Source organism: Molothrus aeneus, chromosome 16, assembly GCF_037042795.1.
Source record: "Molothrus aeneus isolate 106 chromosome 16, BPBGC_Maene_1.0, whole genome shotgun sequence".
NCBI classification, from domain to species: domain Eukaryota; kingdom Metazoa; phylum Chordata; class Aves; order Passeriformes; family Icteridae; genus Molothrus; species Molothrus aeneus.
Window position 1 is genome coordinate 16,021,619 of NC_089661.1, and position 11,552 is coordinate 16,033,170.

Genomic DNA, 11,552 nt, shown 5'->3' on the forward strand with positions numbered 1-11,552 from the left:
CAGCCTCAGGAGCCCTTCCACCCCAGCAGCCTCACGTGGGCTGCCCTCGGCCGCCCGGAGCCGCTTCCTGCCCGGCACGGGGACGGAGCCATGGCTGGCAGCGGGCAGCTGGAGCGCTGGCTCAGTGAGTGGGGCTGGGGCTGGGGGCCGGGGCTGGCTCTGCTGCCTCCTCCAGCCTGGGTGGGCACTGCAGCAGCTTCACCTCCCTGGGGAAGGGGCTGCTGTCCCATGGAACCCTCGTAGAATGATGTGGGTGCTGGCTTGCTGTATCTGGCTTCTTCCCCATCTGTCCTGCCCCCAAAGCTGGCTCAGTGACAGACTGGGGAGTGGTAGAGCCAAAAAAGACTTTTTTTTCCTGAATTTAGCTGTGCTAATGTGTAAACTGCCTGTGTTCCAGCACAGGTTTTGTAGTGGTCCTGGGAGAGCTGCCTGTAAATGGTTTTTAAGTTTCTCCGGCTAAAAGCAACATCTGCTGTTGTCAGGCTGTGATTGACTTCAAGTGTGTGCTTGGGACTATATTTTTAGGCAGACTTTAGTAACAGCTGTTTCCTGCTCGTCCTGGATCTGCCCTTTCTGCTACAGAAAGCTCTGGAGCAGCGGCACCAGCGCGGTCTGAGCTGCTTCCTGCTCTGGGCTCACACTGAGCCTGGAGTTTACTTCTTCATCCCTTGTTTTTCTCCCTCTGTAAGATGAGGCCACTGACCCGAGTGTCTCCGAGGAAAACTGGGAATGCATCCAGCGGTTCTGCGAGCAGGTGAACGCTGACACGGCGGGGTAAGGCAGACACAGAGCTCTTTGTGGTCACCCAGGCTGTGTCTGGCTCTGAGCTCCCCTTGTGGATCTGCAGGAGCAGGGGCTGGGGCTGTGGTGTGGGGAGCTGCAGAGGGAGCTGAGGGGGCTCGCTGGGCTCTGCCCCTCCTGGGAGCAGAAATGAGTTGGAAATGTGAGTTGGAAATAGGTGTGTGCCAGTGTGGTGGAGGGTGATGTCAGGGAATGGGCTTTGGCATCAATGCCCACGGGGCAGCAGGTCCTGCTGGCCATGCCCTTAGGAGTCTGGCCAAGGATTCCTGCTGTGGGGTTCTGCAGGGGAGCCCCAAGGCAGCTCAGCCTCAGCTTTTCCTTCCAGATGGGTGGAGAATCTCTGCTGAGGTTTCCTCACCTTCCAGCTGACAGTCTGGGCTCTGTGGGAAGTAGCAGGGACTAATTAAGCTAATAACCAGTCAAACCTTAGTGATCATTTCTGTGTTTGGAGCAGACCGAGTTCAGAGCTCTGGCCTGGCACCCAGCACGTGCCCAGGAGCTGGCACAGGCTGCCCTGGCTGTCACTGGAGCTCCTGCAGCTGCAGAGCCAGCTCTGGTGGGGCCTGCCCAGGGACACCCCCAGCCTGTGCCTCTGCTCCCTCCCAAAGGGCAGCCCCTGGGCAGGGCTGGGAGGCAGCGCTGGGGTCACCAGCTCACCCGTGTGTGTGCAGGGTCCCTGGCCAGCGCTGTGCCTGGGGAAGGGTGTCTGTCCTGCTGTGAGCCCAGCAGCTGCCCTTCTGTGCAGACCCGGCCCAGCAGCATTTGCTTTTCCTGGGAACTCGTGCATGGTGTGACTTGCTTTGCTCTTCCCCAGCCCGTGGTTTGCTCTGAGGCTGCTGGCACACAAAATCCAGTCCCCTCAGGAGGGAGAAGCTCTGCATGCCCTCACAGTGAGTACTTCCATCCACACACAAGGCAGTCACTGGGAAACAGAGTTGGCAGGTGGAAAGCAGAGCAGACAGGATAGCTCTCTCTTCCTTTTCTCTTAGATGTCCATGTCTTTCTCTCTCTCGGATGCCTCTCCATTTAACTTTCCCTTGCACAAGGAATACAGGAACCAGGGCACAGTGGAGGCAGTGACTGCTTCTGTTGCTCCCCACGCTGCTCTGCTGAGGTGTTTTGTTGGTCTGCAGCTCTGGCTGTGTGAGCTGTGTCCCACCACCGAGGCAATAGCTCAAAAGTTGTTACTGATGGGTAGAACAGAGCAGGTGGCCTTAAATGTGCTGCCTAGGAAAGCTGGATGAAGGAATAAAACATATTCTTGCTGCCTGGCTTTCTCAGTATCTTGTGTTGGTGACTGCAGTGGCAGAAAGTTCTTAGATTTAGCAATATAATGACAAAATTTTTGAAAGCTCCCCAAGCCTTGTGTTTTCAGTTCCTGTTGGTAACATTTTGTTTTCTGCAGGTGCTGGAGACTTGTGTGAACAACTGTGGTGACAGATTTCACAGTGAAATGGCAAAATTCAGGTTTCTGAACGAGCTGATTAAAGTGCTTTCCCCAAAGGTAGGTGATGGTGGTTACAGGGTGTTTGGGATAAGGAATGCACTCTGCTTTATTGGAGGCAGTGGGATCTTTTGGCCGTGCTCCTCTTCGTGGGGGTGGGCTGGGCCTGCCTGAGACACCCTCTGAGCATCACACCATCAATTTCCCTTTCTGGTGGCTCCTGCACGCATTTACCACTGGGGCACGTTTCATTTTCCATTGCATCAGCCCAAGGGCAGAGCTGCAAAAACCTCATTTCAAAGAAATGCTCAACTGAAGAACAAAACTCCTTGTCTCAGTCTCAGGCTTGATAACAGAATTTCAGTGAAGCCACAGACTCTGAAGCACATATCACTGAAGACAATTCTGTTTACTGCTCTGAGAGGACAGGTATCATTTAATCAGTTTGAAATGCCTGGCCTTGGGGAGGTTTGTGTTTTTATAGTTAAAGGAGTGGTCATAGGCAATAATGAGAGAAATTGGAGAAAGCACCCAGATGCTGATAAGAGACAATAATATTTGTTTCTGGTTTTGTTCGGTTTTCCTGTGTCAGGAGCTGGCTGAGGCCGGTGCTATGACTGTATTGCAGCAGTTAAGGGGAGTGTTTAAAGTCAAGCACAGAATGTTTTCACTAAAATAACCTGCTTTGGGTTTTGGATTCAATAACTGATCAGAGAAGTTCGAAGTGGTTTAATTTTGACTGTTGTAGAATATATGTGTGATTCTCATACACTCCATAGCAGTTCTTGTGTTTCCTAACCCCAGGATACACATTGTCAGCACTGTGAATAAACTCACAGGAATCCATTTTATCCTTGGTGTCTGCACAAAAATACCTTGGGGCTGGGTCCCTGTTCCAGATCTGGCACCAATTCTTTGTGTTTGAGCTTTTTGTCTTTCTTTACTGTCTTGTTTTCAGTACTATGGAATTTGGTCTTCAGAAAAAGTCAAGTCAAGGGTCACAGAAGTGATATTCAGTTGGACAGTCTGGTTTCCTCAGGAAGTCAAAATTCAGGATGCTTATCAGATGCTGAAGAAACAAGGTTCAGTTCTGTTATTTCAGTTTCCTTTTTAGCCTCCCGAGCCCCTGGTTTCCCCACAGATATCTGCCCCCCTCAGCTTGTGACTCAGCTTTTTCCTAACATGCTGTGTGGAAGGAAAAGGGACAAAGGTCCGAGGCTGGCTGGGTTCTGAAGGATGCATGGAACTGTTTAAAGGGATTTTCCAAAGAACAGCCTTCCTGAGCCACAGCTCAGACCAGTCTGGAGGCCCTGCTCACACTGTGGGCAGGGAAAAAGCACAGGACAGGCTCAGAAGTGATCTTTGCCCTGGGATGTCTCCCAGGGTTATGAGAGATGAGTTCAGAGGGATCCCAGGATGGATTTTTCCATTATATTTAGTAGTCCTCAGTGGTATTTTAATCTGGAAATCTGTGCAAAACCTCATGCACTGTTGAGCATCGAGGTTTCAGCAGCTTGGGCATCACTGAACAACTACTGTTACCTGTTCCAGGGATTGTAAAAGAAGATCCCAAACTGCCAGAAGACAAAATTTTACCTCCTCCTTCTCCAAGACCTCAGAATTCTATTTTTGACACAGATGAAGAGAAGTCCAAGGTAAACCTCAGAGTCTTCATGCCCCACCCTCTGTTTTGTCCTGATGAGAAAAGAGGCTCAGTAATATTTTGGGAGCTTCTGCTGTTTCAGACAATCTCAGAATAATGCTGATCCCTCCTGCAGTGCAACAGCTAGAGAACTCTCTGAAACTTTGTCAGAAATATTGCCTTAGAAAAAAGTGAAACTCTTTTACAGAAAAACATCAGTTTCCATGAAATCTCCCCAAGGGAGGGCTTCTCCAGGTCTTACAGAATTCTGCAGAGGCAGAGTCCCTAATGCTGACCAGCCAGGGAATGCAGGAGCGGTGTAACCTGGACTGGGCTCTGGGACAGGACCTGGCGTGTCTCCGGGATGATGGGGCCGCTCTGCAGCAGCGGCCGTGGCTGCCCTGTGTGCGCCGTGCCCGGGGCTGCTCTCACTGCTGCCCCACCCGTGTCCCCACAGCTCCTGGCCAGGCTCCTGAGGAGCCGCCACCCCGAGGACCTGCGGGCCGCCAACCGCCTGATCCAGAGCGCCGTCAAGGAGGTGGGAGCTCCCCGAGGGGCCTTTCTAGAACCTGGGAGGGTGGGAGGGACCCTGGCCGTTCCATTGGACGGAAACCGCTGTCCTGCAGCCCCAGAGAAGGGACCATGTTCAGGCTTTCCAAATTATTCTGAGGTTACAGCATGGGATCATTTTGGTTTGTTTCCCTAAAATGTGCCATTGCCAGGAGAGGGAATTTGTGAATGTGCATAGAGCAGGGCACTTCCCTGTCAGTGGGACCTTGGCAGCAGTACAGCAGTAGTGGTTGGAAATTTCCAAAAATAAACTCAGTTCCCAGATGGAAAGAAGTCACTTCTGTACAGAACTGCCTCTTTCCTGCGTGCAGTGTGTGTGCATGTCTGGCCTGTTTACACGTTCCATCTGAAGGAGCATCCCACTTCTCTGCTCACAGAGGAGATTTGGTTTAACAAAGCCCCGTGGTTGTTCCGAGTGTGTCGTTCTGTGTGGCAGAAGCCACCAACTCCCAGCTCAAATTCTGAAGTCACACTCGTGCCTGTGGTGAGAAGTATTCCATATTCCACAGCACACAGCCAGGGTGCCCTGATGGGGCAGCTGGGGGGTTGTTCTCACCTGTGCTGCTTTGTGCCTTCTCTACCTGCAATAAAATATTAATAGGTGTGACCCTGAGTGCTCCAGCCAAGTCACAATCTAGCTTTTTTTCATTTTTCGTCACAGGAACAAGAAAAGTCAGCTCAGGTGTCCCGAAGAGTGAACACCATCAGTGAGGTTTCTGAGAATGTCAAACGTATGGACGAGTTCCTGGAGAGCTACAGGAGAGGTGAATTATCCCCAGCTGACCAGGAGAGCCTGCAGGTGAATGCTCCTTTTCCTCCCTCTCCTAGAGGGAGCATCCTTTGCAGGGGGTGGCACAGACAGAGGTGTGGGGTGTGGGTGCTCAGCAGTGCAATGTCAGTGCAATGTCTCCCCCAGGCTCTGTTCAGGGGTGTGGGTGCTCAGCAGTGCAGTGTCTCCCCCAGGCTCTGTTCAGGGGTGTGGGTGCTCAGCAGTGCCATGTCAGTGCAATGTTTCCCCCAGGCTCTGTTCAGGGGTGTGGGTGCTCAGCAGTGCAATGTCAGTGCAGTGTCTCCCCCAGGCTCTGTTCAGGGGTGTGGGTGCTCAGCAGTGCAATGTCAGTGCAGTGTCTCCCCCAGGCTCTGTTCAGGGGTGTGGGTGCTCAGCAGTGCAGTGTCTCCCCCAGGCTCTGTTCAGGGGTGTGGGTGCTCAGCAGTGCCATGTCAGTGCAATGTCTCCCCCAGGCTCTGTTCAGGAGTGTGGGTGCTCAGCAGTGCAGTGTCTCCCCCAGGCTCTGTTCAGGGGTGTGGGTGCTCAGCAGTGCAATGTCAGTGCAGTGTCTCCCCCAGGCTCTGTTCAGGGGTGTGGGTGCTCAGCAGTGCAATGTCAGTGCAATGTCTCCCCCAGGCTCTGTTCAGGGGTGTGGGTGCTCAGCAGTGCCATGTCAGTGCAATGTCTCCCCCAGGCTCTGTTCAGGGGTGTGGGTGCTCAGCAGTGCCATGTCAGTGCAATGTCTCCCCCAGGCTCTGTTCCAGCGCTGCGAGAGGCTCCGGCCGCTGCTCTTCCGCCTGGCCAGCGAGGCAGTGCCTGACGAGGAGGCTCTGGGTAAGAGCCAGCACTGTCCTTGTGCTCCTTGGCGCTGGCACAGGGCTGTGCCCTGCCCTGGGAGGGGAATGCTGGCTGCTTGGCACCCTGTGGGCAAAGCTCCCCACTCTCACCGTGAAACCATGCCCAGGGAAGTGCCATGTGGTCTCCTCCTGCTCATCTCTGAGGAAGCTGTTAATTTTTACTTGGAGCCCAGGGTTAAACAGGGAATCTGATTCTTCAGATGAGGTGGTTTTCTAAGTTTTTTTGAGTTCTGATGTTCAGGGAACTGAAAAGAAAGTGCAGAAGAGATGGCAGGAATTAGAAATACTTTAGAGATGGGATAAGATTTCAAAGGGATATGGATAAATGAGAGAGAGGCCTGGAATCAGCAGCTGTGTGTGCAAAATGGAATGAAAGGTGAGTGAGGAGCTGAGGGCAGCCTGCTCTGCTGGCCCTTGCTCCTGAGCTGCACTGTCCCTTCCTCAGGAGCATTTTGGGGGGTGCTGTGGAACTGACCTGACCTTTCCCTGGAAGATGAGTATTTTGTGTCTGCTCTGGTTTCCCAGCTGAGGTCCTGCAGGCCAATGACAAGCTCTCATGGGCTCTGGGGCAGTACAGGCAGGTTGTGGCCAGCCAGGAGGACGGGGATGGAGCAGGTTCAGCTGCCAGCTCTGCCCGTGCACCAGGTGAGAAGCCTCCACAGCAGCTCTGCCCTGCATGCCAGGTGGGAGCAGGGTTTGGGAGGGAAGTGCTCCTCAGAGAACAAACCTGGACACAGTGCTGTAACACACGAAAAATATTCTGTAACCATCATTTTCTCTTGCCTGTAGTTGACAGAAAATACTCCCCAAGCTCTTCACCTTTGGGGCACAGCTGTAGCCATGGCTGTGCCGTCCCTCCCCGGGCTCCTGGCTAACTGTGCCTGTGTTCCCCAGCGTGCCGAGCAGCCCCGCGGCGCACGAGGAGCTACACCCTGATCGACTTCTCCGAGCTGGAGGCCACGGCCCTGACCCCCCCCGAGCCCTCTGCAGACACAGCCTCAGCCCCCCGACACGGCAGCACCACCTCCAGCTGCCTGCTCGAGGAGCAGCTGCACTCCTTAGGTCTGTAGGTGCACTTCAGTGCCATCCTCCTTACTGGGGTTTGCGCTCTTCAGTCAAGAGGGGACAGCTTTGGCTTCAGAGTCAGTCCCAAGAAAAAGTGGAGCCTTCCAGATGGAAGTTTTCAGGGATGCAGTGTCTCCAGTGCTGTTAGACAGCAAAGGAAGCACCTGTGGAAAGCCCTGTTTTCTGTAAATTTTCTGTGGCATTTGGTGTCTTTCTTAGGTCTCAGCAACTCCCCTGTCACACAGGAACCACCCCCTGATTTTGGCCTAGCAGAGGTGAGTGATGCTCAGATACTCTGCTGTCCATAAGGTATAAAGGACAAAAATCAGAGATGATTCCTGCTCTGCCTTTCCCTGGCAGCCCTTCCAGTGTAGCACTCTATTCTGAAGGGAAACTGGAATCCTTGTGCTCTCACTCAGTCTCTCAGGTGCAGTTTGTAACCAAGTGACTCATATATATTTCTGCTTTAGGTAGTGGTATTTGATAAACAGTTATTTTCAGTGCAACAGGTTTATTGTTGCTGATATTATACAGCATGAACCTGAAGAGCCTTATTTTCCAGCCTGCTGTACACAATGGCTTTAGGGAAGGTGTAAGTGCTGTTCAAAGCCTGGCACCACAGCAGGGCTGGGAAGACAGCTGTGCAGGGAAGAGTGAATTCCAGAGCCTGGAGGAACAGCTCTCTCCACCATCCAGGACCAAGGCATTCTCTTTGTAAGTAAACTCTTCATAATAGAGTCAGATTTTGGGGCTGAGGATTTCTTTTACAGCAGGGAGATTTAGGAAAACCTTTCAGCTACCTCTGGTTAGTGATGGCAGGTGATCCATGCACATATTGGCTCTTTCCTGCAGTTATGCACTGGTTAATTGCAGTTAATTGCACACCAGGACCTTCCAAGGGTCAGAAATTTGGGGAGACAAATCCCATTGGTTGATAACAAGGTGATGTTCAGCTAAAAGAACAAAAACCTTATGGTCAGGTCTTTTTATAAAAACCTGTCACTCAAAAAGCAATTTCCTCAGCCTTTTCCAGACTGTGACAAGGGAGTTCCCAGACATTCAGTGGAAGCTTGGAACCATTCACAAATCAAATTAATCTCCACAGATCTTCAGAGCAGGAGACTATTACAGTATGCTTATACAGTCTGCCATATTACAAGAAACTTTACTGAAGATTTTCAGCTTCCCGTGATGTCTTTGAGCAGGAATTTACTTTGATCTGCCTGACTAGGGCTCCAGAGAAGCTGTGCTCAGGGATGGCAGACTTCCAAAGCCCTAAACCTAAGTTTTACTGTAGTAACAGAACCAAAATCTGCCTTAATGAATTTTGAAACAGCAAGATCTTCCATAGATGATAGTGTTTTTGAATTCCTCAAGGACTCAGAGTGTAAGTCTGTAGTTTCTTTATACCTAAAGGGGATGAGGGATTTGGAATAGAGACAGACACAGCAGAAGACAGTACATTCCCTGTAGTATCCCCACTTAATACAAGCTTTCTGCATGCTTTTCTTTCCAGGGATTTATCACCAATGAAACTGCCCTTTCCACATCTTTCAAATAACTCAGTGGCAGATCCTCCATTCAGCCCTGGCTATGATCTGAAGCCTGCTGCCTCTTTGCACGCAGCTTCCAATGATGCTTCTCTAGAAAACCTTTTTGTGCCTTTAATTTCAGTTACTCCAAGTAAGTGCAATTCTGTGCCCCAGCTCTGCTTACTAGAGCTCTTCCATGAGTTTTGCAGGACAAGAAGCCAAAGTAGCTTCATGCTGTGTGGGTTGCTGGAGACAAGTAATGAGTGTTCTGTGATGGGCTTAATGTACCTGAGAATTTGAGCAGGTGCTAGGGATCATAGCATGAGAATGTCCTTGTCCTCCCTACTCATTGCTCAGGAGTTTTCTGCCCTGGCTTATCTTTGTAATGTGCTTCTAAACCCTCTCCTTCACACCTTCAGTCAAGCTTCGAACAGTTGTTCCACCAGAAGTCCTAAAAGACACTTTTGAGTGGGAGTTGCCCCACTTCCTAAAGCAGGAAGCTCTTCATTCCACCTCTGCTTTTTGGTTTCACACTGTATGGCCCAGCTCTGCAGCTCACCCCAGAGCATTTCCTGGGAATGTCACCCTGGGGTCTCAGCCCGGGGCCACAGAGCCTTGGCTCTCACTGCTGCTGGAAGAGGACAGGTGCACAGACATCCTGATCTGCCTTCAGTCTCAAGTGAAGCCCGTAGCAGATTTTGGAAGGGCAGGATGGTGATAGTCAGGTGTGAAGTGCATGGTAAGGAGCCCAGTCTTGTGTGCACTCAGAAATGCACTTTACTTTTCCCACCATATCTCTGTTGGATCCACACCTGACTTCTCTCAAGGACTGGTGAAGCCTGAGCTGCTAAATCCCAAAGGCAGAGATTCCTGTCTCTGCCTTGGAGGCAGATGTAAATCAGGGGCTGTGTGCCACTTGGTCTGTGAGTTTGCCAAAGGAAGTAAAAGTTTGTCTGCATTTTCCTTTTTGCTATTCCTTATCCCATCTTTCCTGTTCACCCTCAAATGGGAGAGGAATCCAGGCTTTGATTCTGGTTCTCAATTTGTCTCTGGCAGGCACCATCTCTCCACTCACTGTGTATGACAGGAATGGTTTCAAGGTCATGCTCCACTTCTCCAGAGACCCAGCTCCTGGGCGACCAGATGTGCTGGTGATGGTTCTGTCCATGCTGAGCACCTCAGCACACCCCATTAAGGACATAGTGTTCCAGGCTGCAGTCCCAAAGGTGAGAAACCTGTGACAAAGTAGTAGAGAGGCTCAGAAATGTCCTGAGAGGAAGGTTCACCATTTCTTGCTGAGCATTTGCCTTGCTCATGGGAAATTGTGTGGCTCCCGGGCTCTGCACGGAGGTCCTGTTGTACAGTGGTGCCTGTTTCACTGTGTGTGTCCATGGGCAGAACTGGCTGTTTGGGAATATCTGCCTTTAGTTGCAGGCTGTGCTCTTCACTGAATGAAGAGTCTAGCTGATGTATCTTTAACCAGCCCCAAGGCTCAGTGAGGCTCACAGCCCTTCCCCAGCATGGACTAAAAAGCGTTTCTTTTGTTTTCTCTTTCAGACCATGCAGATAAAGTTACAACCAGCCTCTGGTTCTGAGCTGCCAGCCTTCAGCCCTCTCCTCCCGCCCGCAGTGCTGTCCCAGGTGCTGCTGCTCTCCAACCCACACAAGGTGCTGCTGGTGGGCACTGGGCACCCCCTGGCTGTTTGTGTGAAAAATGGGGAGACTCCTAATAATGGGGAGGTGTAACGGAGAGACAGAGCAGCCTGGACTGTGCTGGGAAGATGATTTTTTGCTCAAAGAGCTTTCTAGAGCTACAGTCTGAAGGACTGTGTGGGCAGTTGCTGCAGGGACCTGCACAGTTCTGGAGGATCTGAACACAGACACAGCTGCAGGCACTCATGGTGCAGGTGTTGGCAGCTGATGGAACACAGGGACACCCAAGACACAAGTGATGGGTGGCAGATCTTTTGCACTGGTGGATAGTTATGAGACCCAAGATCAGTGTAAGGAATTCTGTCTCTAAGTAGGCTGGCCAGGCCTGGATTGCCAACATGCCCATGGCTGGAATGCACAGTTATGTTGCTCTTCCAGTTGCTCTTGTCTATCTTAGGGTTACCTGTCCAGGTTAGGATAGGTATATCCTTAGGTTAACCTATCCAGGGTCTCCTTCTGTGCAGAGCTTCTGCAAGGCTGGTGTTTCCCCTGTCAGAGGTGGCTCACTGCAGCGAGGCCACGAGGGGTGAAGGCGTCTGGGAGTTTATAATGATGGTGTGCCCCTCTCCTCCCTTCTCTCGCAGGATCCCCTCCGCCTGAGGTACAGGCTGGTGTTCACGCAGGGCCTGCAGCCCGTCTGCGAGGTGGGAGAGGTGACTGGCTTCCCAGAAGCAGAGCTCTTGGACACTGCCGTGTGGCCTTAGCCCAGACGGAGAGTGACTGGGGAGCAGCAATGCCCCGTGAGGGCACGTTTTGGGGATCTGCCGCTCCTTCCTGCTCGTTGTGCCCGCAGGAGGAGGAGTGTGGGCTGGCTGCTTCTGCCGCAGCCTGTCGCTGTAGCTGAGCCTGCTCCACCCGAGCCTGCTGGAGAGCGCCTCCGTGCTCCTGCCACGCACACCTTCCTGCAGCTTCTGGGCCACCTCCCCTTTACTTGTGAATTAAAAAACAAACAAAGTGAATCACACCAGCATGCAGCCCCCGTGCCAGCCTGTTCCAGGGACACAGGGACACCCCGGCCCGGGTTCCCCGGAGCCGGGGGCGGTGGGCCCGGTACCGGCAGCGCTGCGAGGGAGCAGAGCCGGGCACAGGGCCGGGGGACGCGGCTGGGCCCTGCCGGGGCGGCGGGAGCCATCGGCCTGGGCACAGGCGGGGCTGGGCT

At 52.4% G+C, this 11,552-nt stretch overlaps 1 protein-coding gene across 1 annotated transcript; it reads left to right on the top strand.

Moving 5' to 3' along the window:
- Nucleotides 1-90: 90 nt before the first annotated feature.
- Nucleotides 91-11,303, top strand: GGA2 (golgi associated, gamma adaptin ear containing, ARF binding protein 2). Its single transcript, XM_066561162.1, has 17 exons — nt 91-124; nt 690-774; nt 1,616-1,691; nt 2,207-2,305; nt 3,204-3,327; nt 3,797-3,900; nt 4,345-4,425; nt 5,119-5,256; nt 5,979-6,060; nt 6,609-6,728; nt 6,978-7,145; nt 7,368-7,423; nt 7,711-7,862; nt 8,665-8,831; nt 9,737-9,906; nt 10,238-10,348; nt 10,978-11,303. The coding sequence occupies exons 1-17, from the start codon at nt 91-93 to the stop codon at nt 11,095-11,097; spliced, it is 1,887 nt and encodes a 628-aa protein (XP_066417259.1). The 3' UTR covers nt 11,098-11,303.
- Nucleotides 11,304-11,552: the final 249 nt, after the last annotated feature.

Excerpts from the sequence above, each read along its gene's own strand:
- GGA2 (XM_066561162.1), top strand. The coding sequence starts at position 91 with ATGGCTGGCAGCGGGCAGCTGGAGCGCTGGCTCA. Across the intron at positions 125-689 it reads GCAGCTGGAGCGCTGGCTCA|ATGAGGCCACTGACCCGAGT; the intron begins GTGAGTGGGGCT and ends TCCCTCTGTAAG. Across the intron at positions 6,729-6,977 it reads CAGCTCTGCCCGTGCACCAG|CGTGCCGAGCAGCCCCGCGG; the intron begins GTGAGAAGCCTC and ends TGTGTTCCCCAG.